Here is a 17,569-nt window from a genome sequence, read left to right on the forward strand (position 1 = left end):
ACTAGCCTTTCCCAAACTATTTGATATCAGCACTAGGAATTCTTGATGTTTGGAATGGAGATTCATAGATTGTTAGGGGCTGGAAGGGACCTTGTAGATAATTGGGTTCAGTCCCTCTGCATTATGCAGAAAAAGACAACTGGAGCCAAGGACCCCTGTGAGGTGACTGTCCAGTCTCCTTTTGAAGACTTCCAGGGTAGGTGACTGTACCACCACTGGAGGGAGTTTATTCTACAGTCTGGACACCCTGACTATGGAGGAGTTTTCCCTGGAATTGAGCCTGAAGTGACCTTCCAGGAGTTTGTATCCATTGCTCCTGGTCTTCCCCAGGGTGCCCTGGTGAACAGCTGGCCACTCTGTTCCTGATGTACTTCCCCTTATATAGTGGTAAGCCGCTACTAAGTCCCCTCACAGCCTTCTCTTCTGTAGGGAGAAGTGATAGAAAGAGAGAGAGAGATTAAGGGGAGTGATAGAAAGTGTCTATCTTATTCCTTGTGTAGTATGTGGTATGCCTATGGATGGTGAAGTGGAAGGTTTGAAATATCTGGGCAATTTTACAATAGGGCTTCCTCTTTTTTGTTCTGAACATTGTGCATACCAATCTTGACCTGAGTAATGTTTTAATGAGAGGATTGAGCAATGAACGGAAGATGTGCTTTTTGGAAGGTTGTTCTGTCAACTGTCATAAATTGCAGTGGCCTGTGGAAAGATTTAGATGTAGCTCTGTTCACAAATGCTTTTGAGTTGGCAGCAACTCGCGGAATGTTTCAACTGCAGGACAAAATCTAGCATATGCATCAGTAGCTACGTATAACAGACTTCAAAATGTATAGCAATGAATAATCTGTCTGTAGCATCAAATCTTGCTTAGATTAATCTCTAGTTTTCATCTTGGGTAACATCTTTGTTTGAAAAATTTGGATCATGTTTTTATAACACTTCATGCTAAGAACTGGTGAAAAGGGATCAAGTTAAGGAGAATTTTAGAAGGCATGTAAACAATTGCCACACCTACATTTGAATATATACATTCAAAAATAGGCACAGGAGGTGCCAGATTTACCTTGTTTTTGTAGCAAAGCAGTTCTCTTTTGGGAGTGGATCATTGAGCACCAAATCCACATCCAGTGATGTTTATCTACTGAGACTTGGGTTGATTAGTTGACTTGGATGTCTGCTTTGGTGTAGGAATGGGTTAAGACGCTGATCAAAAAGATTTTTCCAGATTTGAATTCCCTGATTTAATTGACCACAAACGAAGAATTATTATTGTTGTTATACATCTAAGTACAGTATCTCTTCTTTCAGAATGCAGAGGTGTATCAGGAAGCTAAATGCCTGGAGCAGCAGTAATTTCTGGGTATTGGTGGTACCAGTGGCTGTGAGGCTGCTTTAGCAGCTGCTGTCTGTTCTGCACACCCCCGCTTCTCCCAGCCTCCTAAGTTGACACCCAGGGAGGATATGCTGCCTTAGGGCTTGTGTAGAAGAAACGGGGGCGCTAAATTGAAGTGGTGGGTTTTTAAAAATATCGCTTCAATTTAGGGCCCTTTAAGTCCCTATGTCGTGCACACACCTGAATTTACCTGCCTCTCTGGCGGTGGGGAAAGGAAGGTGAGCTGTTGGTGGACAGAGAGGTCCTTGGACTGTAGGAGGGCTGGTGCTTCCCTCTGTGGCAGTTGCAGCACCTGGCTTGGAGGGGCTCCGGGGGGCACCGTAACCACGGAGGGAAGTACCAGGCCCCTGTGCAGCTTTTGCTCCATGGCTGTAGGGCAGCAAACTAAAACTCCTTGGAGGAGTTTGTTTGTTTGCTGTGCCTCAAGTCATTTGAGGCGCATTACCCTCCTAAATTTGCTACAGTGGCTGGAATTACTGTGCAATATGCTACCAAGGCGTGCAAACACCAACACTATTAAAGTCATACAAAAACATTTAACCCGCTTTAAAGTGTCATGCGCACATGCCCCTCGTTTCATCTACACACAACCTTAGCTGCCCTGCCTTAGTTTTGCTATTGCAGAAGTAGTTTCAGGCATCTTCCTGATGCATTCTGATTTTTTTTTTTTTGCAAGGGGAGTCTGTTCATAGAGGCTCCCCCCATTCCACTAATCTGACATTTGAATTATGAAAAGGAATGAGACTTTGATTCTATTTGCATCTGTGTGACCCAGATAACTTTGGTACCCACAGCTTTGTACATCACTGTTTCTACTTCTGGCAGTGGATCTGATTGCTAAGATGGGAGAAGGGAAAAGACACTACATCCAGGCCTACAATCTTTACATCTTAACAGTTTGGATATTTGTTTGTTTGAATTAAAGCAAGAGATGTCCATAATGCCATGATAGTAGAAAGGAATGTATACCGTGCTAAATAGCATTTGCACTTTGGTCTTAGCAATGTCAAATATTAGTTTCTGCTGCAGGTATTACTGTACTATTACTTCCATTGAAATTGGATAGAGTCTTTTTTTTCTCTGAAATTCATTTGACATTCTTTCTGCTTTAAATTGAAGTCTTGATGTTATAGATTATCTTCATGTCCCATATTTCATTTTATATAGGTTTATGAAGAATCTAATTTAACCAACTAAAACTGGTATATGTCTCTTCCTCCCTTGTTGGTTTTGAGTACTGTATTGTTTTGTTAGGTCTGATGAAACAACTTTTCAAATAAGTATGTGCTCCTTGAAAGATCGTTTTAGATGTAGAGAAAGTCGATGGATAAAGGGTACTGGTCATGTAGAACAGCTTCCAGTAAGAAATCCTATTAGATTATTTTCTGAGTTTTGTGACAAATTTGGCCTTCCAAAACCAGTTGAACAGTAATATGTGGTTGCTTCAGGTATTAGAAGATCAGTTTTGACCTGAGGCTTTAGGTGTAGCAAAAAGTTCAGTATATTATTTTTTGTCTTGAAATCTGCTTTTCCACATTTTGTGCCATCACTTTATGAAAAGATAATATCGTGTAAGACCTGATATAGACTATTTACAACTGAAGTGGGAAAAAAGACCTACATATCCAGATAATAGAATCCCAATAGAAAGTGGCAATTCACAATGTTTGAATACTGACAATTTCCTATTTTTTTGGATTTGTCTTGCACAACAAAAGATTACTTTTTGTCTGCACTAGGCTCCTATAATGTTAAAATTAAATAAATATACTAGACGTAGAAACAGGTTGGTGTGATGTAACCAAGCATTGCTTGCAACACATGTTCGTCATGCCGTATTATCAATTCTTTTTACAAAGAAATTATAGAGTTAACGTGGCTTCTAACACACCACTGACACCTTTTGGAAAATGTGGGTTCTTGTGTATAAGAAATTTAAATAAGCCTTCTCAAGCTGCGGTCTTACAGTGGGCCTTATTGACACAGGTGGTTATATTACTTCTTTGGAAAAGTAGGGCATTTCCAAAAGTTAGAATCTGATGAGATGGCATGGCTGACAGCTATGAAAAGTCATGTTTAGAATGGAATAATTAGGTAATTCAAATGTTAGTCCTTGCACTCTTCTTGTTCTGTCCACCCCTTTTCCCTGTTTCCCCCCATTTTATTATTGCTTTTGGGCATCAAGAGGCACAACTGACATTTGAAGTGTTGTGAAGGATCCTTCTGAAGTACAGATGCCTACTGAAATTTGTCACCATTCTCTGCCTGGTCCATGATGATGCAAGTGATAAGATCTATCGCAGATCACTTTGAGGCTCAAACAGAAGTTAGCAAGGTTGCAACATTGCTCCACCACTGGTCTCAATGTTCCTTGCCATGATGCTACATTTGACCATCAGCCAGCTTTTAGCCGGAATGGATGGCAGGCTGTTTAACCTCAGTGGATTCTGAGCCAAGACCACCCTACCCACAATCATTGAGCTCCAGTACGCTGATGATGCTGTATTGTATGCTCACTTGGAAGAAGACCTTCAGCCAATCTTTGATGCCTTTATCAAGGCATACAAGAAAATGGGACTCACGCTTAACATTCAGAAAACTAAGGTCCTCCACCAATAAGCTCCTAATGAACAATCCTTAGCTTTGGTAATCCAGATTCACGGTGAGACTCTGGAGAACGTTGAGTATTTCCCATATCTCAGAAGCCACCTGTTGCAGAAAGCTGTCATAGAAGAAATCCAACATTTTAAATATATAGCCATACAAATCAAATATGTAAGTGCAGGCTTTGGACCCCTGAAGAAACAGATGTTTGAAGATCATGACATTGGATCTAAAACTAAGCTCATGGCTTATCAAGTAGTCCCCACCTTTTCTGGGTGTTGGAGTTGAGACATGGACAACATACTGGAAACATCTAAACTTGTTGGAGAAATACCATTAATGCTGCCTGTGGAAGATCCTGTACCTGGCCTTAGTCTTCATGTACCCACAGGAGTGGAATTGCACGTGTGCAATGGCCTTATATGGCTATGAATCTTGAATGCCATCTACTATAATATAAGGAACTGGGAGTTCTTGTACATGCTCTCAGGGCTAGTCTAATTAAAGCGCCTACAGCGTCTTGTGTGTCAGTGTCCCCGTGCTTCAAAATAGCAGCTCAGTGAGCTTTAGTTAAAGCACCCCACCACCGTTTTGAAGCGTGGGGATTCTGAAACATGAGACATGGAGGTTGGCTGGAGTGCGCTAATTGGCACACTCCAGCAGACTCTATTTATTCAAGTCTGCTCCAGCATGGTGTAATTACTTGGCATCAGAGCAGCATACCCACATGTGTACAGACACCCTTAAAAGCTATAGATTTCATAGACGTTAAGGCTGGGAGGGACCTCACAAGATCATTTGGACTAGTCCCTGGCTTAAAGGGCAGGAAGTCAGCTGGGGTCAGATGACCCCAGCAAGATAATCATCCAAACTTTTGAATGCATCTGGAGTAGGTGCCTGCATCACTTCTGGGGGGAGTCTGTTCCAGACTTGGACGATAAAGAAGTTTTTCCTTATGTCCAGTCTAAAACAGTCTTCCAGCAGTTTATGACTGTTACCTTGTCTTCCCTTGGCATGCCCAGTTGAACAGATGTTCTCCCAGTCCTGATGCAAACCCCTTAAGTACTTACAGGCTGCCACCAAGTTCCCCCTGAGCCTATGCTTTTTCAGGCTGAAGGCCGATGCCTCTCAGCCTCTCCTCCATAAGGCCTGCTCTCTTGACCTCTGATCATGCACGTGGCTCTCCCCTAGACTCTCTCAAGCTTCTCCATGTCCTTTCTAAAGTGTGGATCCAAGAATTGGATGCATCACTCCAGTTGCAGCCTCACCAAGGCTGAGTAAATTGGGACGATGATATCTTGAGCCTTGCCTGAGATGCATCAGTAGATGCAAGCCAGGATTTTATTTGCTTTGCCAGCTGCGGCATTGCATTGGTGGCTCATATTCATCTTGTGGTCAATCATGACTCCCAAGTCTCTTTCGGTCTTGATGCTAGTGAGTGTACTAATAGATGAATAGTACTAATAAGACATTAGAACTAATGTATGCTACATGCAGGCATACTTAATTTGTACACTAAAATACGTACATTGGTTGAAGAAGTAGCGTTGAAGATTTGTAGTGGTTTCTATAGTCCTCACAGTACAGAAACATCTTAAAATTGCTATGCTTTGAACAGCATTAATATTGAAATAGATTCCCTTCCTTTTTTGCCCTCCCCCCATCACTATATTGAATTGCTAGGATGAAAAAGGTATTCATTTAGGGCAAGTAATGCATACTTGACACTGATACTGCATCTGAAAGGCATAACTGTTTTATATTGCTCAGTGACTGAAAAAAGCCAATCAGATTTTCTAAGATATTATCAAAGCTGAAAAAGGCTGCCTTAGGTCTTAGTTATGTTCAGAACAATACTTTTAGTGTTAAATTGTGACTGTTATTGAAAAGGTAGTTAAATGTGTTGTTTCCATAGGACTTGTTATATGACAGCACAGGAGGGGAAAAAATACTTGGGTTTTAGTTCTGTCACTTGGTTCCTGACAGAAGAGACCTTTAAAATAACATCTTCGTCATAATGATAAAACAGTCCACTCAGTTATTGTCCAACATAAATTTTGTTAGCTGTTTGATATGTCCTTGATTATTCCAATGTATGTGTGTCATGGAATGTTGGAAAAATCAAAGTGATTAGAACTTCAGAGCTGCAGGCAGTGTGTAGTAGGCAAAGGGAAGAACTGCTGTGGTGTATGTTAAACTGGCAGTACTTCAGATTACCCTCCTGTATCAGCAAGTGATCCAGGGTTTTGGGATGGTATAGGGTGGTAAGAAAATATGGATGGAAAGGGCCCTCAAAGGATCTAGTCCAGCCCTCTGTTTAAGGCTGGATTATCCCTGACTATACTATCCCAGACAAGTGTCTGTCCAACCTACTCTTGAAAACTTTCAAGGATGGAGATTCTACAGCTTCTCTAGATAGCCTTTTCTCTGTAGCTGTAGGGGATAAGACTAGAAGAAATGACCTCAGACTGCAGCAGAGAAAATTTATGTTGGACATTAGCAAGAATTTCTGATGATGAACATGGTTAAGCATTGTAACAGGCTACATCTGCTCTGTAATCTTCATTCAGGTATTTTTAAGACTTATCAAATCTACCCCCCTACCCCCCAGTCTTTTCTTCTCCAAACTAAGCAAAGCTAGTTCTTTCAGGCTGCATACCAGTGACCTGAAAACCTACATTCATTATGTTTCCCAGGCCTCTAATATTTTTGGTTGCTCCTTACTGAATTCTTTCCACTCTTTCTTGGATTATTGCTTCTCAAACTCAGGATTTGTATGTTGAATTTGATCCTATTTGATTTTGGACCACTTTTTCAGTTTATCCAGGACATTCTGAATTTCTTTTTTTTTTTTTTGGAGAGAATTTCAAGAAAGCATTGTTTGTTTGTTTTGTTTTGTTTTGTTTTTTCCTTCCTCCTTCAAAACCACTTTTAAATTGCATCATTTTGGTAATACTCAGAAAAGAACAAGACCATCTAAACAAAGATCGTAGTCCTAATACACTTATCTAGAAGAATAGTTCATTTGCTACTGTTGCTGTGTGATACAGCAAGGGGGCTTAGTGTCCCATAGAAAGAGTGGACCCCACCCCAAATGATCTCAGCTCGTAGGGGAAGTTAGCCTGAGAACGGCTGGTGACAGGTGCAACTTAACTGCAGGTGCTGGATCCACAGCAATAGAGCAGCACGTGGTGCTGCAGTGCCATTTTAAAAGCACATGCTCCCTGTGTGTAGGTGGATGTGCAGAGTGACACACAAAGATCATGCCCAGCATGCGAAAGCCAGGCAGCTGAGCCAGATGGAAGCAGCCAGGAGAGCCTCCCGACAAGAATGTCAGCAGACTTGGGCAGCTGAGCCTGGCAGAGGCAGCTGAGAAAACCCTCTGGCTCCAGTAGAACAGATAGCTCAGGATGCAGGGAGAAGACGTTGCAGCCTGCAAGGAGAGAACCTGGAGGGGTTCTCATCCTCAAAGATTAAGGCCAGGGAAAGTCTGGAGGATTGAGCGGATCCTGCACCCAGATGACAGAAGCATAAGGGACGCGTGAGTGTGACTACCCCTGTCTAGTGCCAGACTTCGGGGGTCCTGAAGGGGCTGTGTTTTCTTTGAATTTCATTATTGTTTGGAGGGGACACCCCCTCCAAAAGACTGGGTACCCGGACTGCCTGTGAACTATACCCGGAGAACGGTGATGAACAGCATGTATTTTGCCCTCCTCCACCACCACCCGACCTTCGGCAGTCTATTCCAAACCTTGGGGGCTCGGACAGTGAAGAAGTTCTTTCTTATGTCCGGCCTGAATCGGTCACAGCAGAGTGTGTGACCATTCGATCTTGTCATCTCTTGGGGTGCTCTGGTGAACAGACGTTCCCCCAGATCCTGATGAGCCCCCCTGATAAATGTATAGGTAACCACCAGATCACCCCTGAGCCTGCGCTTTTCTAGGCTGGAGAGCCTCATGGCTCTCAGCATCTCATCATGAGGTCTGTTTTCCTGGCCTCTCATGCACGTGGCTGTCCTCTGCACCCTCTCAAGCTTCTCCACATCCTTTTTGAATTGCGGAGCCCAAAACTGGATGCAGTACTCCAGCTGCAGCCTCACCAAGGCCGGGTACAGTGGGAGAATGATGTCCTGGGATTTACTTGAGAAGCATCTATGGATTCAAGCCAGCGTTTTGCTCACTTTACTAGCTGCAGCATCACACTGAAGGCTCATGTTCATCTTGTGGTCAACCATGACCCCCAAGTCCCTTTCATCTGTAGTGCTAACCAGTGTAGCACTGCCAAGCCTATAAGCATGCTGCAGGTTTTTCCTCCCAAGGTGGAGAACCTTGCATTTTTCGGTGTTGAACACCATCAGGTTCTCGTCTGCCCTTTTCCTGAGCCTGTCAAGATCTGCCTGGATCACCCTTCTGTCCTCAGGTCTTCCCCATCCTCGTACAAAATGCAGTAATTGTAAATCTCAGTGGTGAAGGCCTTAAGTAAGTTAGAAAAGGTATAAGTCCTTCGTGAATTGAGATGTACAATGATTTATTGGAAGGAAGTGTTCCTGTGACTGACTGTGTGCGCGTGGGGTATCTGTGCATCTTTGTTTTTGATGGAACTATAAAGCTTGCTGTATTCTGCCTTGGTCTTCCCATCACAAATGCTTGCTAGTATGTAATTGCTGCATTAGAATGAATGACTGACAAGCCTTACTTTGTTCAGTGGCTACAGAGAGCACTCTTAAGGCCTATGTTCATAGTTGGGGTCAATGTTAAAGTTGTTCTCGAGTCAAGAATGGCTGACTGTATACTGTGAACACCTGTGCTCCACCTATGGTAATATCCATCCTTTCCAAAAATGCAATCTTGGCTAGACTTTTAGCATTGAGGTGGATGCTGCAGGTGGTCACTTCTTAGTCCATTTCCCCTCCCCCCCCCCTTATTTTTACAGTGTTTTGTAACTTTAATGTTGGCAGCTCATGTGAGAGTGTCTACTGCACGTGGACTTCCATAATACCCTCTTGTTCTCTTTCAGCCCTTTTGGACTCCAGCCCTCTTCCCCATTGTTCATAAGTAGAGACTTGCCCCTTCACAGGAAAGAAAAGTGTTGTGACAACCAAAAGTAGTTTGGAAGTGATGATCATATGCTGTAAAGTAGTCTGAGATGTATCTTAGTGTGGCACCCGAGGAATAAGAAGCCTTGTGTTAAGTGGCTTTGTAGCTTACAAGTTGTTATAGAGGGAATGGAAGAATGACTTGCATGGCTGAGGCTGGTGGGGGATGTCACCAAAATTGGTATAAATATCAGTGTGCACATGCCTTTTAACTGACTCTTAGTGATAAGAGGAAACAAACCTACTGGCCTACATACTTTGCCTGAGAAACAGTATGTGGTGAGTAATTCTAAACATTGTAGAGATAAAGAAGCAGAAATTCATTGACACCATTTTGCATTTGCAGTTCCTAACTATTTTTGTGGTCTTTAATTTGTGGTCTATGTAGCACTTTTCTTTTTTGACTGTACAATTTTTTTTTCCCCAGGTAATCTGCATAGTGTTCTTAGATGCCTAAAACTGTTTCTTTCCTACTTTCAGGTAATGAGCATGGTATCAGGATTTGCACCGCTGATTTCTGCAGGCATTTTCTCAGCCACCCTTTCATCTGCACTGGCCTCCTTAGTGAGCGCACCTAAGATTTTCCAGGTAAGCAGCCATGCCATAATCACTTTTTTTCAAAGAAAAACAGTTCTATTTAATCTGGTTTAAACTCAATTTTTAGAGAATTACGGAGTTTTTGTATATTGGCAGTTTTTGATTGATACCGCTTGAGGTCAAAGTGTTGATATTGAACTATTCTACTTGGAACAGATGGTAGCCCCCATTGTTACAATGTGCAGTGAGAAGATGCTATGTTCCAAATATCCATTCTGTTTTTGCTCTCCCCAGGGTTGAGATTCTGAGCTTGGACAGTTCTGTGCGCAGAAGCCAGGGCTGTATGTAAACTTACTGTACTTGGTAGCTGATCCCTCAAGGATGGGATGTGGGTTGTTTCATAACCCTAAAGCAGAATAGTTCTGTCTGTACATCATCCTGGTGGGGTAACTGGTACTGTCCCTTTGCAATGCTAATTTATCCACCTTTATGGACCTGGCTATACTACTTCCTGTTTAGGAGGCAGCATGGAGCAGTATGGTATGCTTGAAGTGAGGGCATCATTTCTACAGATGTTGACATCCATGGAGTAGAAAAACGGATACTTACATTGTGTAAATATGGCCAGCGATTCAGCCAGTTTTTTTGTTTGTTTGTTTGTTTTTAATGGTGCCTTTTCAATTTGTTTTTGTGGTGCACCTAAAGTTGTAACACTGCATAGTTGGGGGAAGGGTTGAACCCTTCTGGCAGCCCTCTTGAGCCACTGAAAAACTGCCCTCTTGTCTCCTGAGTGTTGGGAAGGGAAAATTAAACTTGTGGCTCCTTCCACTGCTCCTGCCATATGCCCTTTTGTCTGGATATTGGCGCCAGGTATCAGTAGTTGAGTGGTGACTGTATTACAGTTGCCTTACAGTGTGGAACATCTGTTGCCAAGAGACCAGACAGTGCAGGGGTGGCCAACCTGGTGCATGCATGCCACAGGTGGCATTTCAGCTACTGTAGTGTGCAAGCCCTAGTTTCTCAATAAGGTGAACTGTGGGAGTGGAGGCAGAGAGGCTCAGTCTCTGGCCATGTGGAGCAGAGTGGCAGCAGGGTGCTGCTGTGAGAGGTGTCAAGTGAGGTGCCAGGGACCCTTCCCTGGCACTACCACTGAGTTCAGGTCTTTGGATCTTTGTTTATCATATAAAATTATACTGTTGTGGGGAAAGAGAAGGGTTAACTTTCCTCAGATTCCTGCCGCCTCTCCACTCTATGCAGCTGGAGGATTGAGCCGTGTCTCCTTTTTTGGGTAAACCTCTGGGGAATGGAGTGGTACTTGGAGGGTCAGGGCTTAACTTGTGGCATGCCTGCCAAAAAGGTTGGCCATCACTGAACTAGAGCTACTGCAACAAAATCTTGAACAAAGTGCTACTGTTTGTTGTCTTTTTGGGGAGCATAGATCTGCTTAGAGCTTTAGATTTAAAGACCAGGTAAATGCATTTCACCTGGAGGTGGTTCCTGTAGGCAGAAGTAAGGGAATATTGTTAGCATGTCTTCACTCTGCTTGTTGCATCTCTTCTGGGAAGAAAACCTTGGTCTTGAAAATGTTTGGAAACTATTGGATGGGTGGGTGGGTGGGTGGGTGTGTGTACGTACATTTAAAAGCATAGAAACCAGACAGGAAATGGAGCTGGTGAAAATTCTAAGTAATTGGGGAGATGTATTTTTTTTTTTCCCCATAGTGGATGTCAAGAATTATTCTTTTCATTGTAATAATGTCAATAACACATTTTAAAAAGCAAATGCACTCATTTTTATTGATGACACTTTTTCCCATTGCTCATTTTTGTCTTTCCTCAAGATAAGACAATGAAGTAAAGGCACAGTGTTGTGAATAGAACTAATATGTCCCTGGTCCAAACTCCATACCTTCTGAGATAACATTGCCTCTGAAATGCATTGGGGCGTCTTGTGCAAAACCTGGCTTAGATACAAATTTTGTATTTTTTTTTTTTCCAGGCTTTATGCAAGGACAATATCTACCCTGGTTTCCTAATGTTTGCTAAAGGTTATGGGAAGAACAATGAACCATTAAGAGGATATATGTTAACATTCTTAATAGCTCTTGGATTCATATTAATTGGTTAGTTTTTAATATTTAATTTGTAGTTATAATTAATATATTTGTTATGAACCTTTTATACTGTTTCCCATGCTTTGACGAGGAGGGTCTTCAAGGTCTTGGGTAGTGATTTTTAGATTAAAAGTTATAGTTTGTTGGTTTGTCTTTTTTAAAACTGTTCAGTAGGTGGATTAGAGCAGTGGTCTCCAAAGTGGGGTGCTCAAGATGATCCACTGGGGTGCGGGAAGAAAATATTAGAACTTCTTTATATATAATATTAACAGTAGTACATGTATATAATTTATAAATAAATATACATATATTGGGTGTGCATGCTCAAAACATTTTTACTGATAGGGGTGCGCAATCCAAAAAAGTTTGGAGACTACTGGGTTAGAGGATTGTCCACTTGCATGTTTGGAAGTTGCTTGATTTGATCATGATCAAGACAGTACCACAAGATAAATTACTATAACTTAATTAAATCCAAATTTCCTTTTTAATCCTTTAAATCTCCCAAACTCTAACCTTCTTTTGTCTTGGGAAGGAGAAAGGGCAAAGCTACTGGTCATCTTCTCAATTCTGTACAGCACAGATGTTGTACCATTTTTTTTTTTCTACAGATGTTAATGACACCAAAAACCGGTTATCAAAATTACACACCTATTTAAACATGTCAAGATTATTTTATAACCTCAGCTATTGCAAAAAGGGAAATTTGCCACTACAGACAAAGGGGGTTGCATTAGCAGTTAGCCTTCTTCCAGGTCTTCTGTTAACTGTAGGAAGTGCCTTCCCTCTCTGTCTGTGGGAGTGAGACTTCACTTGCCTTATAACTCCCATTCCCAGTACTTGATCTATTCACTGTAAGCAATTCAGCATGTATCCATTTCCTGATCTTGCATAATTGCAGAGTATTAAGAATTTAGTGTGAATGGGCTTTTTCACAAAGCCTGTTTATAAACGCTCTGAATTGACAAATAGTGTAGCAATACATTGAGGTTCAAACAATTTTGTTAGTCATGAGTGTAGGTGCAAGTTAAGTAGGCTGGAACTTTTCCTAAAAACAAAAACCAAAAAAACTTGCAGTGAGTGACCCTGTATCTCGAAAATACTTGCAGTGTACATTGAAGGAATTGCCTTTCTGTTTAAAACAAAACAAAAAACCCCCTGCAGTTAAGAGTTTATAGTAGAATGGTCATAAATATCTGAATCCTGTTGTGGCATTTTTTACTTGAGAAATAGGCTTTTGTGGCAAACTTTTGGTCTTGCAGTCTTTTCAATATTTTGACAGTGAGGCTAATAACCACTTGCTTTTGTGTGTGTGTTTTGTTTTGTTTTGTTTTGTTTTTTTGGTGTTTTTAGCTGAACTGAATGTCATCGCTCCAATCATCTCCAACTTCTTCTTGGCTTCATATGCCTTAATTAATTTCTCTGTGTTCCATGCTTCACTTGCAAAATCTCCAGGTAGGAACCATACAAAAATTTTAAACTACTTTTTATGTGCAGAAATACTCAGTCTAAGCTGTTAAGTGGTGCTGACCAATTCTTCATCATGAATGGGAAAATTAGGAGGGAAAATAACACTCAATTGTGTAGAAAGGTGCTTATGGAAGTAGCGGTACATTATCCCATTATCCCAAACAGAATTGATCAGGATTTACTTTACAAATCCTGCCTCCCCCTAACATCCCCCCCCTACACGCGCGCACACACACGCGCGCACACACACGCACGCACGCGCACACACGCACGCACACACACGCGCACACACGGCTTTGCTGGCCTTGCTTCTGGGAAGGAAATTCAGGCAATTCAGATGAAAAGATGACTTTTAGGTGATATTAAGTTCCTTACGCTTCCTTGTGTTTTTCATCAGTCTTTAAGAGTTAATGATTTCCCCAGCCTCAGGAAGTGGAGGCAAGTCTGTTATGACTATCTTTTTTGTCATAAGCTTAGGAAAAAAGTGTTTCAATAATAGAACAGAGATCACCATAATTGGGAATGTTGTAACCTTGACTCTTTTTTTTTTTTTTTTTTTTTTTTTTTTTTTTTAAGTGAAACTGCTGCAAACCCTCAAACTCACCTTAGTATTTTTCATGGTTTTTATAGGAGCATTTAACATAGGGTTCATTTTGTGTTTTGTAAACTTTGTGAATGTATCTTTGTTATTGCTTGTGTATACCAGTAGTGGAAATTTCCCATGTGGTGATTCTTTGTGTAGCTAAATCCTCTTACTGTGAAAATATTACATTTCTAAATTATACATACATATAAGAAGCCTTTTGAATATGGTGTATGTCTAGCTGTTTTGTTGTGTATGCTGTCTGAGTTCTAGTCTTTTTGCATTCTGGGTTTGGGTGGCGAGATAAGAGTACAGGTGCCACATTAATGGATATACCTGACTGTATGGCATTTGTCTTCCTCCATCTTTGAATGCTGTGGAGTTGTTGATCACCCAAATAAACCGAAAAGTTAAAATTATATTAGCTGGTATTCCTGAAACAATGATGGGGAACAAAAGACCCTTTAGTAATATGGAACATTTAGGTTGTGATTCATACTGTACCATCTTCTAAAGGGTAAACTGCAAAGCAAAAATAAAGTAATGTATAAGCTTGTTTTCCCTCTTAACTAGGATTAAACAAGTTTAAAATGTAACAAATAGTCTTTGTTACATCAAGACCTCTATTCTTGTCTGTTTCTAACATGTGCGCAGTTTTCTTTGCATTGTGAGAAATCATTGGCAGACTTTATTATAAATGTGCCAGAATCTGTAATCTATTACTGTGTACTGTTGAAATTGTCTTGTATTCACCAAGAACCAGAGGGCTTAAAGAGAGATTGTATGACCAGTTTGTTCCATTATTAGTAGTAGCTAAATCCTTTTCTTTTATTTTCATTTTTAATAGGTTGGCGTCCTGCTTTTAAGTATTACAATATGTGGATTTCTCTAATTGGGGCAATTCTGTGCTGCATAGTAATGTTTGTCATTAATTGGTGGGCAGCACTGTTAACATATGTCATAGTCCTCGGACTCTACATTTATGTCACTTACAAGAAACCAGGTGAGTGTAAAACTTTTTTCTTAAAAAATACACTGTAGGAATCCTAGGATTACTTTAATCTTATAGTTTGACTATGCAAATGAAACCTTTTAGTTACAGAAGAATCTCTGGTTTTAATGATGTAATAAATGGTATCTTAGGGTGTCTTTACACATGCTACAGGGTTGGGGGGCAGAGGGGAAGCACTTTAATCAGAGCAGCTCTTGGGAGCCACTCTAATTAAAGCACCTGCAGTATCTCATGTATTTAGTGTCCCATGCTTCAAAATGGGGGTGGGGGTACTTTAACTAAAGCTTGTTCAATGAACTCTAGTTAATGTGTCCCAACTGCCATTCTGAAGTACGGGGACGCTGAATGCACATGATGCTGAGGCTGCTGAAGCATGTTAATTAGCATGCTTCAGCAGACTTCATTAAGCATGCATTGGAGCAGGCATCTGGCACATATGTAGGTGCTGTTAAGTATTTGTATAGAAAGAAGTAGTTAACTGTGTTTAGTCTGAAGTCAGGCAGAAGGCAACGCTGGATGATACCTTACAGCAGTGGGGACCAACCTTTTCAGCAGTTATTCCACAAATTAGCTTCATCTCCCCTCCAGGTGCCATTCTGATCCCCCTTCCCCTGCCAGCTCTGCTTTCTGCTCCCTGCTCAGTCTTCTCTGCTTTCTGCTTCCTCTTCTGCTCTACTTTTCCTGCACTATTTGCTGCTTTGCTGTTTATCCCCTCTGATCTGTCACATGCCAGACACAGAAGCTTCCCTTGTCACTTGTGGTTGGGACCTTTGCCTTTAAATTAACAGGCTCAAGGAGTTTTATAGCAACAGCATTCATAGGAAACAGGCTACCCTACCTTCTGCCTGTACTATATCCATTCTGTGTGTGTGCGTGTGTAATCAGAAGTTAGTAAGGTACGCTCAAACCAATTTATTCAGTCTGATCTGAAATAATCTGGTGAGAAATGATGAGAAGTAACTTCCCCACAAGTCCATTTAAGAGGTGTTTTGTCATAGTGACACTTGACCTGAGGCACCAACTTCTTTTTACAGGCAATGAAAAAGTAATGTGACCTGGTTAAAAGTCTCTTTTATTGATTAGGCATAGTATGTGTGTGATCTGTACAGCTCTGAAGGATAATGATCTGAGGTTACAAAATGGAACAATCGACCCTCAAATCTTGGACTTTCCATCTTGGCTGTTATTGCCCACACAACTGAATCAAAATATTACACTTTTTTTAAAATCAGGAAAATGTAGAATATTACTGGAAAGAAAGTTCATGAATTGCTTGGATAATAAAATGTTAACGTTCAATAGTTGTTGTACAGTTCTTTTCCTATATGTAACTTTTATAGTTTTTTATTTTAGCTGTCAAAACTACCCATTAAAAGAGTACAGTGTGAAAGAGTTTAAAAAAAGCAAAAAGAATTGTACAAAACCTAAAAAAAAAAAAAAAAAAATCATCTGATTAAAAGAGCTAAGAAAATAGCATACTAACATATAACAGGTTTTTTGGGTTTTTTTTTTTGTTTTTTGTTTTTTCTTTAAGTATTTAATACATTAGAACCTGAATCCAAGCTGAACTGTCACCTTTTCTGATGGGGTACTGTAGAAAAGAATGGGAAATGTAAATGGGAATACTAGAATATAATGGGCATTATATTTAAATTGAAATCTAAACAGTGAAACTGTATGTACCATATAGTCCTGGTATTGTGTTTTTGTACATCTGAGACCTGAACAGAGTTATAAATCTAGTGAAGAAAACCTGCATCAGTTCATTTTTTCTTAGTTCTCTTAATTGCAAAATGGTTGCATCTACAGACTTAAAACTTGGCTTATTTGGCTGTTGATCTGCATTGCCTGAAGAGAAATAAAGTTGTCTTCATCTAAAATAAGCATGAAGACTAAAACATAACTGTTCACCACCACATAGCATACTTGGAAACTTTTAGGAGAGTGCATACTGGTTATGTTGGATTGATTTTTTTAGTGAGTAGACAGGAATTTAATTGACAGTGTAAACCTGACCCCTTCAGAAAACATTTTAAATGGAAGTATTGTGTGCAAAGTGGAGAAGCAGGGAAGAAAGGAACTGAATAAGTGTCGTGGGTATTAGTTGGTCATGCACTCTAATTCTGGTATTCTGGTCTCTGAATGCCTGTACAGCCTCTTCCAGCTCCATTATGCATAGGCATCTTGATCAATATGGGTTCACGTTACCAGACTGTTTTCCTTCTCCCGTAGTATCTTTGCCTCTTTCGTTGTATAACATGGAACTGAATAAGCAGCAGACTTGTTCTGTTCTCGTCATCATTCGGTGTGTGGCCATTGGTTTCATTTAAGATGCACACTATTAAAATTTTGCTCTAAATCAGGATTATTGCTCTGAGGAGGAAAATCTTACTTGAATGTTAGATGGGATGAGGCTTCTTCTGGCCTGGCCTTTTATCTTCAGGGAAGCAGTTACCCTTCACAGTTAGTGGCTTCAAGGTCTTCCTTGGATCTTAATAAGGAAATGGAGATGCTTTAGGGCAGTTGTGTTAGCAACGGTCTGGCCAATTTGCATATATGTTGATATTGTCTTCAGTCTTGCAAGGCTGCTCATCTGTACCTGTGAGGAAGATTTTCTAGGGCAGGCCAGTGGCACTTTAGTGGACTTCAGCCTCAATTCCTGCCACTTCTAAGAAAGCAGACGGGAAAGATCAGATTCCTTCAAGGACTAGAATACGCTTTTTCGTTCAACTTGTCCCAGGGTTTTAAGCTTTTCATGAGCT

The 17,569-nt window shown here is 40.8% G+C and overlaps 1 protein-coding gene across 1 annotated transcript in view; it reads left to right on the plus strand.

Annotated features, from left to right (window-relative positions):
- The window catches only part of SLC12A2 (solute carrier family 12 member 2), a 104,725-nt gene that overhangs the window by 60,243 nt on the left and 26,913 nt on the right, over positions 1–17,569 (plus strand). Inside the window, exons 11-14 of the mRNA XM_090038494.1 lie at positions 9,573–9,680; positions 11,628–11,751; positions 13,096–13,197; positions 14,643–14,798. Of these exons, the coding sequence (XP_089894620.1) occupies positions 9,573–9,680; positions 11,628–11,751; positions 13,096–13,197; positions 14,643–14,798 (490 nt within the window). The remainder of the gene's footprint in view (positions 1–9,572; positions 9,681–11,627; positions 11,752–13,095; positions 13,198–14,642; positions 14,799–17,569) is intronic.

Source organism: Crocodylus siamensis, chromosome 3 (genome assembly GCF_052110815.1).
Source record: "Crocodylus siamensis isolate JL-2025a chromosome 3, ASM5211081v1, whole genome shotgun sequence".
Classification (NCBI taxonomy): Eukaryota; Metazoa; Chordata; order Crocodylia; family Crocodylidae; genus Crocodylus; species Crocodylus siamensis.